At 49.1% G+C, this 17,891-nt stretch overlaps 1 protein-coding gene across 5 annotated transcripts in view; it reads left to right on the plus strand.

The window, feature by feature from the left end:
* The first annotated feature begins 218 nt into the window (after nucleotides 1-218).
* The window catches only part of ANKRD31 (ankyrin repeat domain 31), a 387,557-nt gene continuing 369,884 nt past the window's right edge, over nucleotides 219-17,891 (plus strand). For all 5 annotated transcript variants that reach the window (XM_063963834.1, XM_063963836.1, XM_063963837.1 and 2 more), the window contains exon 1: nucleotides 219-294. In XM_063963834.1, coding sequence (XP_063819904.1) covers nucleotides 243-294 — 52 coding nt within the window. In that variant the 5' untranslated portion in view covers nucleotides 219-242. The remainder of the gene's footprint in view (nucleotides 295-17,891) is intronic.

The raw sequence follows: 17,891 nt of genomic DNA on the forward strand, positions 1-17,891 counted from the left end.
AAATTTCATCCTGCATCTCTCTCGTCCGCTCATTTTACTGCAAAGCACAGAAAGTCGTCAGAAATATAGACACCAGAAGGTGGGGAATGCCTTCAGGTATTTTTATCTAATTTGTTATTGTAACATATGTACAGTCTCTAGGGCAAACAGAAAAGCCATACTCAAGGCAACCCACAATACCAACACCTCATCTTTATACTTGGATCTCTTACAGAAAGAAATATGCAGAATCCCAAAGCACCATGGTTGATGGGAAGAATGAGGTCAGGCAATCTAGAGCCTCTAGGAAGACAGGTAGGATTGTTTAGTGCCGCCATGAAATAAATCAAAATTACAAATGTTCAGCATCCATCAACCATACATAATTTCACAGGTTTACTGATTGATTTGATAAAAGGCAATGCAAACTAACCAGGAGAACTTGCACAATAATCAGTAGAAATATATAATACCCAGAAATAAAAAAGCAAGTTGATTCAGTATTGTAGTGTGAAACAATAAAATAATCTAAATGTCAGTTAAAAAATATATGTTGAAGTAAAAGATATAAAAAATAAAGTGAAATAATTTATTTGGTGTAAATAAGTGATAATAACTTAAATATGATATTAATACTCCACTTTGAGGTTTTAGGGTTCATGTACTGTATGTCCCTTAAGCTCTTCAGCCAAATCCACCCAGACACCCGGAATTGATAGTCTGTAGTTCTAGATGTGATGTGTACTCCACAGCTCACTCTAGTCCAGCGTTTCCCAACCCGTGGTACGTGTACTCCTAGGTGTATGCTGCGGACTGGTCGGGGATACTTTAAAACAGTGTAGGTAATGGCGAAAGAAGCCTCTCTTCAGCGTCCCCCCGGCGCATGCACTGTCACACTTGTAAACGCCAGGTCACGCAGCCACTACTGGAGGAAGGAGCCCCCGGCGCATGCACTGTCCCACTTGGAGGACACCGGGTCACGCAGCCGCGGCTGAAGGAAGGAGCCGGCCCGCGGAGGAACTCGTGGAATGCGTAAGAAATGAATAGCATTAAATGTAACATATTTTACTTTTCCAAAATACAAATAAGTTATCTTTCCCCTGCTGTCCCAAACTGTCCCCTAATATTCTGCTGCCTGAAGTGAGGTGATCACTACCCCACATTGCTCTCGGGTGCACTTTAATGCAATCAAATATCTGTATACTAAAAGGCTCTCACCTTTACTGAACATTTACAGAAACATAATGTGGATGGTAGCTGGAGATATTAGCCCAATATCTCTACCACGTGTAGCTACATCTGTAGCTGTATGGGTATTATACTTTCCAACTCTCATGAGTGTATCAAATTGGGCCTTAGATTAGATTATTTAGCTAACCTAAAAACATTACTTTACTTACAAATCTATAAACCTTCTTAGCAAGAACAGTTCTAATCCCTTTCTCCAATGCAATGCAATTGGGAACATGATGCACAGCTTAGAGTCGGAATAAGGGGGAAGGGGGGGCGGGCGGGGGGTACGTACCACAGATTGGATCTCTCTCCGATCCGATCTGCAGTGCTGCGCTCCCCGGCTCCCGTTCCCACTGCAACAACGGCCGCACAGACAGGACAGCTGAAGCCTGCCCCTGCAGCCTGCGTGCCCAGCCAATGATTGAGCGGCAGGCTGCTTCATTCATAGATTATAGCCGTCGCTCAGCTGTCCTGTCTGTGCGGCCACCGCTACAGTGGGGACGGGAGTGCAGGGAAGGAGTTTGGCTGGCATGTGATGTGTCCGTGTGTGCTGCTTGGGAAGGCAAATTTTACTAAGCTGCTGCCTGTCTGTGAGAGGTGCGGCTGCGGTGCGTGTGGTGCCTGCTGCCGTGCAGGTGTAGACTCGGTACTCACCAGGCGCCGCTCTCTCTCACCTTCAGGTACCGGAACCTTCAACGGACCTGGAAATCTTCAGTCGGATCCGGACACGGCGATTCCCTCTCGGAGCTGACCGACGACCGAGCTGAGGAGAGAATAATATACCTTAAAGGGGGTATCGACCCTTCTTCCTCTGGAACAGGGGATACCCCAGGGGTGACCGCGACCTTCACCGGTTGGGTGAATGGTCATCACCGGCACGAAGCCTCAGCCACCCAGATTTCACACACTTGCGCTCTCGCACGTAGTGTGATGAAAAGGATTCTCACGTCCGTGAGCAATCCCGATTCCGGCGCTCGGGGACAGACAAGGGACAAACGCACACAGATGTTACTCACCGTCAGTTTCGCACTGCGAACGTCTTCTTCTCTTACAGGTCCCTGTAAGGAGGTAAACAAACAAGCAAACAGCCGTGCGGGGCCTAACTCTAACCTAGTGTCACACCCTATACTAACTACAACGGCAGAGCCCTCGAACTAGCTCTGTGGGTGTGGTGCAACAAAACTAACACACTTAACGAGCTCACACATCGCCCCGCACGGTAACATACATCACGATACACAATGCAAGCGACGGTACGGTCCCTTTAGTTACCCGACTCAGAACACCCAGTAGTGGGGGCCGCACAGCTCACCCACCTACCGTACTCTCTCCTTAGGGCTCAGGCCGAGCGGGCCTGCCTACCTAACACCTCAGGGTGGCCTGGGCCTAGTGCCCGGTGCCACCTTTATTCACCTCGGGGGCACTTGTTCACTGGGCCTAGCACCCCCTAACTGCACACAGGCCGGAGGCCTGACTTCGCCCACGGGCCTAGCGCCCGCCTAACTTGCTGCCCGTTGGGTGACCTGGGCCTTGTGCCCAGGGTCACCTTATATGTACCTACTGCCAAGATACACTAGGGCCTAGCGCCCTCTAATGCCCCACAGGCCTATCGCCTGATATGCCCCCGGGCCTAGTGCCCGCCTAACTAGTGCCCATTGGGTGACCTGGGCCTAATGCCCAGGGTCACCTTAATGTATCCCTAATCGGCCACGGGCCTGGAGGGCCCGACTAAATGCCCCCACGGGCCAGGAGGGCCCGACTATGTGCCCACGGGCCGGGAGGGCCCGACTACATGCCCACAGGCCGGGAGGGCCTGACTGTGCCCACGGGCCAATTGCCCGAACACCCGGTGGTCTAGGGAGGAGCGGGTACAGGGGCACCTGAAAAGGGCCTACCTGACCCGCTGGGAGAGGCACCAGGGGGAAGCTTCGTCAGCTCTTTGCTTCCCACCCCTGGTGACCTCTCCGGCGCTCTCCTTCAATCTTCGGCCGCTGGCCCGTCCTGGCCAGCGGCGCCGCCGTCGCCTCGCCGCGTCCAGCCGCCGCTGGACATCTTCCTGCCGCCGGACGTCTTCAGGTCTCTTCCGCGGCCACCCGAACTCCGACCGCGATGACCTCTTCTGGCTCCTCCGCGTGGCGTCTCTCTTCTTCGCGCTCTTCCGCGCGCTCCGTCCCTTCGGCTCCCGCCCGGCGTCTGACGTCAGACGCCGGGGGCGGGGCCTATGATGCGGCGAGCGCCGTTTGGCTCGCCGCGTCCCTCTCTGACTGGCTGTCGCTCCGGGAGCCGCGATTGGCTCCCGGAGGGCGCCAAGATTCAAACGCCTCTGGTCCGGTGCAGGGAAAAGGGTAATCCCTGCACCGGACCCCTGCCGCCACGCACCCAGCGCTGGGGACAGACAAGCTGCCCCAGCGCTGTCCCCAGCTAGGGACAGCACCACAGATGTGCCCACAGGGCACATCTCTACATGTCTATATATATCTCCTATATAATAGCCCAGATCTGTGACTTTGTGATTCATTTGCTAACGCTGGGCGGAGTCACAACAGTGGGCGGAGTTAGTCAAATGAGTCACAGATCTGGCCAAATCTATAGGAGACTAGGAGCAGAAGCAGATAGTATGGGCATGGCACAGGCAGGGGTGCATACCTCCCAGCTTTCTGCAGGAGCTTTCTTCAGGCAGAAGGAGGGACACACACTCAGCAAAAAGGGGGCGTGGCTTCACGGGAGGGCACCCGTTTTCGTCAGTGAGGGGGCATGCCCAGTGCTCTGTGAGCTGCTGGCATGCCCCCAGGGGCTGATTATGAGTCCGGGGGGCCCAGGGCACTTGAGACAGGGGAGCCCTATCTCATTGCTGTGCCTGCTGTGGGTTGGGGGCGTGGCCTAATCGCGCCCGCGAGGCCACGCCCCCTTACGCAAATTCCGTTTTTTGTTTTTTTTAACATGGAATTTTGGCTCCTCAGCTAGGGGTAAATCCAGAGGGGGTGGTCGCTCCCACCTACACACCCGCACAGGCAGAAGAAAGCAGGGAGACTGCTGCCTCCCTGGAACACCACAGACCTGCCAACACGCAGCAGCGTGTGCTGCCATTGTTGCTGGCAGGACAGGACAGGGGAGGGGGAGCTTCTGAGCTGTGATTGAGCTACTCGAGCCGGGGGACCCCCTAAAACTGTGGGGCCAACGGTACGTACCCCCTGCCCCCCCCCCCTTAATCCGGCTCTGCTGCTGGAACCCCCCCTTAATCCATACCCCCTGATGCCCCCTCTCCCTCTGTCTCCACTATTCACCGCTGTTCTGCTAAGCAGAACAGCGAGTACAGGAGCTTTCCAACTGACCCCCCCGTTACCGCGGGACACTGCGACCCGCGGGTGGGACAGACCCAAAAAAATGGGATTGTCCCGCGAAAATCGGGACATTTGGGAGGTATGGGGGTGTGTGAGGGGGTATGCCGTACAGACAGACGGGCACCGGCTCACTGTGTGCTTGACCCCCCCCCTCTCTGGCGCGGAGGAGCGTCACTTTCTGGCACACTCCACGCTTCTTAGCTGCAGTTTTGTGGGGCACCTGCCGCTGTGCAGGTTCCGTACTGCCTCTGTTATCTCCAGCCCCGGCAACCCCACCACTAGCTGCAGCGCTGCCACCCACAGTGAGGTGCGCCCAGCTCCTCCACACACTTTAGCCAGCGGGTAACGCTGCAGAAGTCCGAGCTGCTTGCAGGCTCCGACCCCCTCCTCCCTCCAGCCGCAGCATCTCCTGTCACTCCCAGTCTCCCCTTACCACAGTGCCCAGCAGCTGCGCGAGGTCTGCGGTGTGTGACTGAGGAGGGGGGGGGGGGGTTGCGGACGGGCAGAGGAAGCAGGACTCCAGCCTAAGAGAGTCAGCCATACCAAGTCTCCACCAGCAGCAGATCCCAACAGGTTGGAGTGGAACAGCAGCAGCCGTGACTCCGGTAAGACACATCTGTCTGTCACCACTGTTTTGTCCCTAATACCAATCTCTACCGTGCCCTGTGTTCTGTCATGTCCCTAGCCTTGCCCTGCCACCCTTATCCTGGCCCTTTCACCCTTATCCTGGCCCTGTCACCCTTATGCTGGCCCTGTCACCCATATGCTGGCCCTGTCACCCTTCTGCTGGCCCTGTTACCCTTATGCTGGCCCTGTTACCCCTATCCTGGCCCTGTTACCCCTGTGCTTGCCCTGTCAACCCTATACTGGCCCTGTCACCCCTGTCCTGTTCCTGCCACCCCTACCCTGGCCTGTCACCCCTATCCTGTCCCTGTCATTTCTGTCCTGGCCCCGTCGCCCCTGTCCTGGCCCCGTCACCCCTTTTCTGACCCTGTCACCCCTGTCCTGGCCCCGTCAACCCTGTTCTGACCCTGTCACCCCTGTCCTGGCCCTGTTACTGCATACCCTCCAACTACCTTTTTGGCAGGTACAGTACCCGCAGCGCCTCCAGACCTCTCCCCAATGCACCACACCTCCGCACCTTCCCCTCCACCACATGCGGCACTCCACCCCTCCCCCACACGCTGTGCCTCCAGACCCCCTACACCACCCGCGGCTCCCACTCCTCCGCCCTTTCACCACCCACAGCACCTCCAGGCCCCCTCCACCATCCACCCCCTTTATATGTCTCCCCCCACACCTGCCCCCCTCCACCCGCAGCATCTGTAGACACCCTCCTCCATCCGCGGTCCCCCCCTCCCCCACCCCTCCCCCACCAATGGCACCACCGCACCTGCCCCTCCACCACCAGCAGCACCTCCGGACCTCCTTTCCTATGTGCTGCACCACCCGTACCTGCCCCTCCCCTACCCATGGCGCCTGCGGACCCCTACCCCACCCCGGCACTCCCGCCCCTTCCCATCCCACAGCACCTCCGGAACCCTTCACCCATCCACAACATCCCCACACCTGCCCCTCTCCCACCCATGGCACCCCTGCCCCTCCCCCACCTGCAGTGCCTCCGGACCCCTCCCCAATCTGCATCCCCCGCTCCTCTGCCCCTCCCCCACCCGCAGCACCTCCCGACTCTTCCCCATCCGGGCCCCACCCCCACTTTTGCCCCCCCTCCACCTGCAGCATCTACAGACACCATCCGCAGTCCCCCCCGCACCCGCTACATTCTGTACATCGTGCCCTGCAGGTGCTGTTCACGCCGTCGCAAGGGGCTGCGCCTCCTTCACCATCGCACGCCCTTTCATTGTGCAATATTTAACCACTAACAAAGGAATGCAGGTAATACTTTATATAATACAAATATTGAACCCCAGAAAGGCATGCAAGGGTTAAGGGGGCGTAGCCCCTTGCGACGGTGTGAAGAGCGCCCGTAGGGCGCGATGAAGCACCTAGTATATATATACAGGTTGAGTATCCCATATCCAAATATTCCGAAATACGGAATATTCCGAAATACGGACTTTTTTGAATGAGACTGAGATAGTGAAACCTTTGTTTTTTGATGGCTCAATGTACACAAACTTTGTTTAATACACAAAGTTATTAAAAATATTGTATTAAATGACCTTCAGGCTGTGTGTATAAGGTGTATATGAAACATAAATGAATTGTGTGAATGTACACACACTTTGTTTAATGCACAAAGGTATAAAAAATATTCTCTAAAATGACCATCAGGCTGTGTGTATAAGGTGTATATGAAACATAAATGCATTCTGTGCTTAGATTTAGGTCCCATCACCATGATATCTCATTATAGTATGCAATTATTCCAAAATACGGAAAAATCCGATATCCAAAATACGTCTGGTCCCAAGCATTTTGGATAAGGGATACTCAACCTGTATATATATATAATGTGTGTGTGTGTGTGTGTGTGTGTGTGTGTGTGTGTGTGTGTGTGTATATGTATGTGTATGTGTATATATAAAGGGGGGGATAGGAGTGCGGCGACCAGTGATATTCAGTAGTAAATAAAGATATATGAATATATATATCTATTACATTTAAGAGAGTGCAGGATGCAAGTAGCCAGTAATAATTAAAAAATGCAGTTTAATTTACAAATTGCACAAGGTGCCTCGCTCCGATATCGCTGCTTTTGGCACAGGTTACTCTTCCCAATTGTAGTTCACATGGATGGTAAAGTATAAAAAAAAATGCAAAAATAAAAACCCTTAGAAAGGTGTCATAATGCTTGTCGACCTATAGACTGTTGACCTTTTTACTGTCGACTGATAGACCGGATGACATTTTTCAGGTTTCCTCACAGAATCGCAAGTGAAATAATTAGTTCCACCTGTGGTTCGGTTAAAACACTTTAGGTTAATTCAGAGAGTAATTAATACACCTGGGAACCTGCTATTTAACCTAGAAAACATGACATGTTGTGGGTCCTAAAGACCGAGTTTGAGAACCCCTGCTTGAAGTCATTGCTTATCCCACTGGATAGGAGCATTGCTGGTTCCAATAGATGGTTTCACTCTTTCTGAGGTATATTAGTAAAGAGCATTGTTTTCTTGTGTGAAAGTTACAGTACCATGACATGTAATAGAATCTTGAAAAGGTGATTTCAGCGCTTCTCCAGCCTTGAATTTTGTGGAGTGTGTGGAGCATTAATCCAGAAGGTGTATAGTCAGACCAGCTGAGTGGGGATGCCTGTTTTAAATTACTTGATGCTTCGGCTGTCAGGTAGCGTCCCAGGTCTGACTGCTGTACACTCAGCATTACAACGTTTCTCTCCTGAACAGATGTTTGGTGACAGTAACACCACCGCCAAATCAGATCTCCAAATAGGCAATGGGAGAATCCTTGTAAACAATCCAGAGGGTTATAAAGAGAGGTTAAAATCCAGCGTGGAGAGATCTTCCGGGACTTGTGGTTCCATAGAGACAAAGCTACTGTATACAGAGTGTCCACTCGAAAAATTGTTGAATACATCCAAAAAGTTATTCCATGGTACAACGACTTTTACAGTTTATTAAGGAAGAGTCCTACCCAGGAAGAACTCCCCCTCCAATGCATTGCTAATATTAGGGACAGTGCTAAAAAAATACCTTATGTAACAGAAATTGTACAATAACAATTGACATGAGATAACCGTATTGCCCATATCATGGTATGTCAACAAAGACCTCAGAGTGGGGGGTATTTGCAGCGTTTACAGGCACGGCCGCGTCCCGAGGGTCTGTTCATGCGCCGTAGCTGTAGTGCACGTACGCAATCCTTCATTATGCAATCGATTGACAAGCGACGGGTGTCCGGGGGTGGTGACGCAGCGTAGTGGGGGAGGAGAGCAGGAAATGTAGAATTGTCATGGCCGTTTTTGGGGCCGGCCAATGATATCGCCTGTGTTTCCTGCGATTGGAAACATGGCGGCGGTACCCCTGCCTACGCAGCCATGATCGTAGGCAGGGGTCTACCTCTATTTGATGTTTCTGTGATGAGATTGCAATTGAATTGTGATAGCATCGCCGAGCGGTGCCTCACATGCTGGGTGACCTTGCCCTGTGCTAAGCGGCCACTAGCATGTGAGTAGAACAATCACAGGTTTTGCTAAGTTAGGATGTAGCCTTCCACCTAGTGGTGAATAGGTGCATCTCAGTTAAATTGTATTTAATGCTTGTCTTCATTTTTGCATATGCCGATTACTGTGTTTTGCATTATTGAATTTGTAGTTGGAAAGGCAGCATTTAATGGGATGCTGTGCTGTTTGTACTCTCAGTAATGATTCCTTTCTGCTATTGAACTCTATAACTCATGACTGTAAATGTACAGCTGTGCTGATTTTGTCTTATTTACCCATATTACTATTTGTTGTGCATTGCTTTTAGGCCCTCATTCCGAGTTGTTCGCTCGCTAGCTACTTTTAGCAGCCGTGCAAACGCTAAGCCGCCGCCCTCTGGGAGTGTATCTTAGCTTAGCAGAAGTGCGAACGAAAGGATCGCAGCGCGGCTACAAAATAATTTTGTGCAGCTTCAGAGTAGCTCCAGACCTACTCCTAGCTTGCGATCACTTCAGACTGTCAGGTGCCTCCTGGGATTGGCGCAGCGAGCCAGAGCCGGGCCATAGCTATGTTTTGGTCATTGCCTGCAGCGCTGGTTTCAGCGGCCTTCTCAGTATCTGCACTTACAGCGGTGCGGCGCTCTCAGTCCCGTCGCGGTTGTCGCTGCCGCGCCTGTGGTATTCTGCTGGATGTGCGTCCTCTGTGTGCCCCGGCCGCCGCTTCCATCCCTGCGGCGGCTGCACGCATCTGGGCGTGTGGAGTTCTGCTGCTGCGGCCTCCGCCGCCATTGTTGTTTTACACATGGTTTCAGAATGCTTCTTCCCCTTCAATCTCCATCAATGGGTGCAGCCATCTTGGACTTGGATCACACATCACTGGTTCACCTATCCTCATTGCTGCTGGAGCCAGGTCATAATTGTCAGCCAATCCCTGCTATCCAGCAGGTATAAGTATCCTGTCCCAGCACCCAGAAGATTGTCAGTGCTTCAATTGTCTCTCCAGCGATACCAGTGTGCAGTTCACTGTCGACTCTCCTGTGGACCATCCCTGCGGTATAGCCTGACTCCCTGGTGTTTTCCTTCTGCTGTACAGTTCCAGCCCTGTGGTGCTCCCTGCCACCCTTGTTCCCGCACCCAGTGCTAGCAGAGTGTATCTCTCCGGCTTCCCAGCAGCCACTCTCCAACAGTTCTCTGTTTACCTCTCAACCAGTATTAACCCTTCCTGTGGAATACAAATCCTGTGAATCCCAGTACCATTCACAGTTACCTGCGAACCCCAGCTTCGCTCACAGTTACCTGCGAACCCCAGCTTCGCTCACAGTTACCTGCGAACCCCAGCTTCGATCACAGTTACCTGTGAACCCCAGCTTCATTCTAAGTTGCACCTGTGATTCCCAGCATCACCTTTAACCTCACCTGGGTTCCCAAGTATTACACAAGAACTTTCACTCTAACTCCGGGTTACTGGTCTCTACCAGTAGTGTTTCAGAGACTCACGTTTTCATTTATTGTTTGGTTGCTTATTCATTACTTTTTATGTTTTAAATAAAAACCCTCAAGGGCATCATCTGTTGTCGGCATCGGGGTGCTACTACCTAAGTGCATGTCTAGGAGTCCTCTCTCACCTCCTAAATTCCGGTATCCGTCAGCCCCTTCAACTGAGTCTTCCAGCTACCGTCACCAGCCCTCAGTTGTGACACAGACTATTTAGTTCCTGTTTTGACGTCACGAACACGCCCTGCGTTCGCCCAGCCACGCTTACGTTTCCACAGCCACTCCTGTGTTTTTATCTGACATGCCTGCGTTTTTACACACACTCCCCGAAAACGGTCAGTTACCTCCCAGAAACACCTACTTCCTGTCAATCACTCTGCGGCCAGCAGTGCGATTGAAAAGCGTCGCCTTTGCCTGATTGGTGCTCTGCGAACGAAAGCAACTAGCGAACAACTCGGAATGACCACCTTAGTGCATATAATACTGCCACTGAATGAGAGTAGTATTGTGTGATGCGTCATTTAGAAGAAAAAGAAAACAAGGGAATTTTTAATAGCGGGCATTATATTATTAAACCAAAAGACAAAAAAGAAGTAGGCACTACTCTGTGTCCAGGGCGCTCTAACGTGACAATATATGATAAAGATGCAGAATAAAAAAGCAACATTAAAAGTAATAATAATACATTCCTTTTGTACGGTTCGATGATCAGTTCCCTTGGTTGCCGAGCAGATGGAGAGTTCAGCTTGTGTTTTTGAAAACTTCAGCTCGTTACAAACAGCTTTCCCAGGCTCATACAGGGAGGGGAACAGAAAGAAGCTAATGTGTAGACCAATCTTAACCCGACAATTGAAGAAACAAACACTACAGCGGATCCAAGAAAGGGAGCATATCGTACTCACACAAATTCAGGTAAGCATGCACACATCAAGGTTTCTTTAACAGGCAACAGGTCATCTTATGTGAATATTCTACTTTCAAATGATGGTAAGGTAAGTATAGAGATGAGACTTTTGCATACCAAACACTCACACTTGATTTGGATAGAAAAAGCATATAAAGGTATCTTTTTCTAAGGTTTCCAATGGATTAACAAGGTGCGTACCCCAACTCACATGGATTGTGTAATGTTGACTCCTATCAAGGTATCTTTTATAGAGTATGTTCTCCCATCAGAAGTGGTTCCAAATTGTCTCTCAGAACAACAAGCAATAAAAAAAATATTCTCATATGTGTGAAAATCAAACGAATTTCTTTAATATTACAATAGCATGCAAAAAATTTCCACCTTAAATAAAAAAGAATTAAAAAACTTTAAAAACAAAAACGAAAAATGCAGATAAAAAAGCTGTCCTTTAGAAAAAGTCCAGTAGAATAAAATTGACAAATTGAGCCTGGAAAAGCTGTTTGAGACGAGCTGAAGTTTTCAAAAACACAAACTGAACTCTCCATCTGATCGGCAACCAAGGGAACTGATCATCAAACTGTACAAAAGGAATGTTTTATTACTTTTAACATTGCTTTTTTATTCTGCATCTTTATCATATATTGGCCCTCATTCCAAGTTGATCGCTCGCTAGCTGCTTTTAGCAGCAGTGCAAATGCTAAGCCGCCTTCCTCTGGGAGTGTATCTTAGCTTAGCAGAAGTGCGAACGAAAGGTGAGCAGAACTGCTCGTGAAATTTTTCATGCAGTATCTGAGCAGCTCCAGACCTACTCCTACCTTGCGATCACTTCACTCAGTTTAGTTCCTGCTTTGACATCACATGGCGTTCGGCCAGCCACTCCCCTGTTTCCCCAGGTACGCCTGCGTTTTCACCTGTCACGCCTGCGTTTTTTTAGCACACTCCCGGAAAACGCTCAGTTACCACCCAGAAACACCCACTTCCTGTCAATCACTTACCGATCAGCAGAGCGTCAGAAAAGCGTCGCTCGCCCTTGTGTAAAACTGCATAGTTTTGTGTGAAAGTACTTCGGCCCGTACGCATGCGCAGAAGTGCCGATTTTTAGCCTGATCGCTGTGCTGCGAACAACGGCAGCTAGCGATCAAATCGGAATGAGGGCCACTGTCATGTTAGAGCGCCCTGGACACAGAGTAGTGTCTACCTCTTTTCTGTATTTTGGTTATATAAATGTGGTGGCATTTATTTATGCCACTCTCAGTGTACGGGCAGCTTCTGCGCCAAGTAGGAGAACCTTCTATCTTCCTTTTTCTTTCTATATTATTAAACCGTTTGCTCCAGTGTGCAAAATATCTATACTTGGTGGACTTGTTTGCACAGTAGGGATCAGTATGATTTACCTACAATCAAAATCCCGACGGTCAAAATACCGACAATTGACTGATGGTCAGAATACCGACAACGTCAAAATACTGACATGGTCAAAATACCGACATTTAAAATGTCGACACAGTCAAAATACCATCAGTTAAAATGTCAACAGGTCAAAAAGTCGACACAAGTTTTTCATTGTTTTTTTGAGTGTGTATGTCGACATGGGCACCGTATACATTTAGCACGTCCCCTTGCTTCAGGCACGGTGCCTCGCTGCGCTCGACACGCTTTTATATTCCCCCTCCATGTCCACTGGGATGGTAAAGTATGAACAAGTCGGTTTCAATGAAAAAAATCATTAAAAACTCAAGTCGATTTTTTTTGACCTGTCAACATTTTAAATGTCGGTATTTTGAACGTGTCGACATTTAAAATGATGGTATTTTGTCCATGTCGGTATTTTGGCCTTGTCGATATTTTGACAATCATTCATTGGTTGTCGGTATTTTGTCCGTCAGGATTTTGATTGTAGGTAAACTGACTGCATCCAGCAAAGTAAAATAAAAGTTTGACCTGACAAAAATAAACAAATCAAACATGTCTGTACCCAAGGAAACATTCCCAGTCCTGTATACATTTCTTGCTTGTGCGCTCTTATAATAATTAAATAGAAGGCCAGACACCCTGCAGGTTTTGCAAGGATGAAAAAAGTAGGAAAAGCATTACCAGAGTCATACTGCTTTTACATTGCCTTATCTTAAACCCATTAAATAACAATATCCATGCATCATTAAAACAAAACTGAATATTTAAATGAAGCAAACATCTGCAAAATGGGAATAATATAGGTTACATTAGAGAGACATGGGCCAATATTTACTAAGAATTCGAGTTTGTCCGTTTTGTGTTTTATTTTCTAAGTCCCAATCTGGGAATTCACTAAGCACCAATCTCGGCAGTGTTTGGACTATTCGTAATGGTTTGATTTGCAAAGTTCCGAAATACGAATGAATAGACCATCGGTCAAACACGGCTGTTATTTCATACAATACGGGCATTCACTATTCATTCGTATTTGGGTGTTAGTTTCTGAGTGCTCAAGTGCGGGTCTGTTTTTTTTCGATTCGTTAAAAAAAGCAGCAAAAAAAATAGACCTGCTTTTTCCAGTTGAGTTTGGATAACCATGCACGGATCAGTGAGATCTGTGCATGGTAATCTATGGGAAAGGGTCTGTTTAGTGTAAAAACTGGAAAAAAAATTGCGTGGGGTCCCCCCTCCTAAGCATAACCAGCCTCGGGCTCTTTGAGCCGGTCCTGGTTGGAAAAATATGGGGTAAAAAATTACAGGGGTTCCCCCATATTTAATCAACCAGCACCGGGCTCTGCGCCTGGTCCTGATTCCAAAAATACGGGGGACAAAAGCGTAGGGGTCCCCCGTATTTTTGAAACCAGCACCGGGCCCCACTAGCCAGTGTCACGATCCGGGTATCTGGACGCCATTATTTACCTTTCAGGTGTCTCCTAAGGCTGTCCCAGCGTCCTAGGCCCGGTTCCCAGCTGTGATGCAGATTTTTGACGCAGTTATTTCTTTAAGAACTCTACCAGTTCGTCTGAGAGTAGGAGTTCTTCATTCAGAATTTATTTCCTTTTTAGTGATTCCAAGAGCCACACATCCTGTGGTTTTGGGCCTTCCATGGCTTCGTCTCCATAACCCATCAATTGACTGGATGACTACGCAAATACTGGCATGGGGTCCTTCCTGTACTGAGACCTGTCTGTCCAAAGTGCTTCCTGTTTGTTCTTCCTCCTCCAGGTCGTCTGACGTTCCACCTCATCCGTATCAAGACTACACGGACATGTTCAGTAAGGCTTCTGCTGATATCCTTCCTCCTCATAGAGAATGGGACTGTCCAATCAATCTCATTCCAGGGAAGGTTCCACCTCGAGGCCGAACTTATCCGTTGTCTTTACCAGAGACGCATTCCATGGAAGAATATATTAAGAAGAATCTGGCGAAGGGTTTCATCCGACCTTCTTCCTCCCCAGCTGGCGCAGGTTTTTTCTTCGTTAAGAAGAAAGACGGTGGCCTGCGGCCATGCATCGACTACAGAGGCTTGAACGACATTACCGTCAAGAACCGATATCCTTTACCCCTGATTACAGAACTCTTTGATAGAGTTAGTGGAGCAACCATCTTCACGAAATTGGATTTGAGGGGTGCCTACAACCTCATCCGGATCCGAGAGGGTGACGAGTGGAAGACCGCCTTTAACACCCGTGATGGACATTATGAGTACCTCGTCATGCCTTTCGGATTAAGTAATGCTCCAGCTGTCTTCCAGCATTTCGTGAACGAGATCTTCAGAGACATTTTATATCGTCATGTCGTTGTTTATCTAGATGATATACTTATCTTTGCTAATAATCTAGAGGAACATCGTTTCTGGGTAAAGGAAGTTCTGTCCCGTCTCCGTGTCAATCATCTCTATTGCAAATTAGAGAAGTGTGTTTTTGAAGTCAAGTCCATTCTATTTCTAGGCTACATTGTGTCCGGTTCTGGACTAGAAATGGATCCTGAGAAACTACAAGCAATCCAGAATTGGCCGATACCTGTAACCCTCAAAGGGGTCCAGAGGTTTTTAGTATTCGTCAATTACTACAGAAAGTTTATACGAGACTTTTCCACCATTGTGGCGCCTATCACTGCGTTGATCAAGAAGGGTGCTAATCCGTCCAAGTGGTCTGAAGAAGCTATGCAAGCTTTTTTATCTATTAAAGCAACGATTCATCTCTGCTCCGGTTTTGAAACAGCCCGATATCAACTCTCCTTTCATTCTTGAAGTGGATGCCTCTTCCGTTGGAGTAGGGGCGGTGTTATCCCAGAGAGCTAAAGATGGTCATCTACATCCTTGCAGCTTCTTCTCCCGGAAGTTCTCCCCAGCTGAGAGCAACTATGCCATTGGCGATCAGGAGTTGCTGGCAATCAAACTCGCTCTGGAGGAGTGGAGATACCTGCTGGAGGGAGCTTCTCATTCGGTCACTATACTTACCGATCACAAGAATCTTCTATATTTGAAAGGCGCACAATGTCTTAATCCTCGTCAGGCCAGATGGGCACTTTTCTTTTCCAGGTTCGACTTTAAACTCCAGTTCTGTCCGGGCTCTCAGAATCGCAAGGCCGATGCCCTTTCCCGCTCTTGGGAGCAAGAAAATGAGTCGGAGTCTTCTGACAAGCATCCTATTATCAATCCGTTGGCATTCTCCACGGTAAGGATGGACTCTACGCCCCCACCAGGGGAAAGTTTTGTGAAGCCGGTGTTAAGGAAGAAGCTCATGCATTGGGCACATGCTTCCCGCTTTGCCGGACATACAGGCATTCAGAAAACCCTTGAGTTTATCTCTAGGTCTTATTGGTGGCCAACTCTGAAGAAGGACGTCATGGAGTTTATTGCATCTTGCCCAAAGTGTGCTCAACACAAAGTATCCCGCCAGTCGCCTGCGGGGCAACTGGTTCCATTATCTGTTCCCCGTCGACCGTGGACCCATTTGTCGATGGACTTTGTTACAGACCTGCCTATGTGCAACAAGTTTAATACCATCTGGGTAGTGGTTGACCGGTTTACCAAGATGGCACATTTCATTCCTCTCACCGGTCTTCCGTCAGCTTCCAAGTTGGCTCAAGTATTCATTCAAGAGATCTTCCGACTACACGGTCTTCCCGAGGAGATCATCTCTGATAGAGGAGTACAATTTGTAGCTAAATTCTGGCGAAGTTTGTGTCAAGTTCTCCAAGTCAAATTAAATTTTTCTACAGCTTACCATCCTCAGACCAATGGTCAAACTGAGAGGGTGAATCAGGACTTGGAGGCCTTCCTCCGCATCTATGTGTCTTCCTCGCAAGATGACTGGGTTCAACTCCTTCCCTGGGCCGAGTTCAGCCATAACAATCAATATCATTCCTCATCTTCTTCAACACCATTCTTCATCAACTATGGATTCCACCCTAAAGTTCCGGAATTCCAGCCGCTTCCAGCAACTTCTGTACCAGCAGTGGATATCACCTTATGCCAGTTTTCAAACAACTGGAAGAATGTGCGAGCGGCTCTGCTCAAAGCATCGTCTAGATACAAGAAGTTTGCAGATAAGAAGCGTAGGGCAGTTCCTGCTCTCAAAGTGGGTGATCGTGTGTGGTTGTCTACGAAGAATTTGAGGTTGAGAGTTCCCAGCATGAAGTTTGCGCCTCGTTACATCGGTCCTTTTCAAATTGAACAAGTCATCAATCCTGTTGCTTACAAACTCCAGTTACCCCCATTCTTGAAAATTCCTAGGACATTCCATATTTACCTTCTGAAACCGCTGATTCTGAATCGATTCCATTCTGCACTACCTTCAGCTCCTAAAGTCCAGACTCAACGTGGAGTTGAGTATGAAGTTGCCAAGATTCTGGATTCACGTTTCCGCTATGGTCAGTTACAATATCTCATTGACTGGAAGGGCTATGGTCCTGAAGAGCGCTCTTGGACCAATGCTTCAGATGTTCATGCTCCTGCCTTGGTCCGGAATTTCCACTCTAAATTTCCTCAGAAGCCTAAGAAGTGTCCTGGGGCCACTCCTAAAGGGGAAGGGGGGGGGGGTGCTGTCACGATCCAGGTATTTGGACGCCATTATTTACCTTTCAGGTGTCTCCTAAGGCTGTCCCAGCATCCTAGGCCCGGTTCCCAGCTGTGATGCAAGCATTCATACGTCATATCTCATCTCTGCTGATCTGTGGATATTGGTCCTCAATGCCCGGGCGACTGGCATGGCGTCACCTGCCGGCGGGGCCTCGGGCATCATCTCCATATTCCTAATGCATGCAGGGTATGTGGCACTCTTCACCTACTGCAGCCGCGGCCGTCCATGCTGAAGGTTGAGACGCAAGCCGGCGTTCTCTATGTTCACCGCCGCCATTACAGAGGAATCTCCATGTGGTGAATACAAACAGCTTTCCCTCCACAGGCCGGTATGGGCGCAGCCATCTTGGTTCCAGTCACATGATCCTGACCTCCAATCCGTAGCTCTGCTGAGATCTGCATAATTAAGTCATCCAATCCCTTTACACCTAAGGGTATAAAGGGACTGAAATAAATAGTGGAAAACTGCTCTAATCAAGCTGGTAACAATCCCCAGGTGCTGCGGGAGGGGGTTACTCTAGACAAGAAATACAAAAGGGATTTTTCCCACGCACTCTGCTGGCTGTTAGTAAGAAGAGCTATATACTATGTAATAATAGGAAATTTAGAGCTCTTCGTTACATATGTTTTGCAAAAGATATGATAAGCCTCCAGGCCACTTCACGGCTGCTCTATTACTGGAGGTCCCTATCTAAGCATAGGTCCAGGGCTTGGACCCCACAAAGTCGGCTCAGGCCCGACCACCCCAGGGCAGCACACCATTGAAATACTAAAGTGT

Source organism: Pseudophryne corroboree, chromosome 1 (genome assembly GCF_028390025.1).
Source record: "Pseudophryne corroboree isolate aPseCor3 chromosome 1, aPseCor3.hap2, whole genome shotgun sequence".
In the NCBI taxonomy this organism is placed as follows: domain Eukaryota; kingdom Metazoa; phylum Chordata; class Amphibia; order Anura; family Myobatrachidae; genus Pseudophryne; species Pseudophryne corroboree.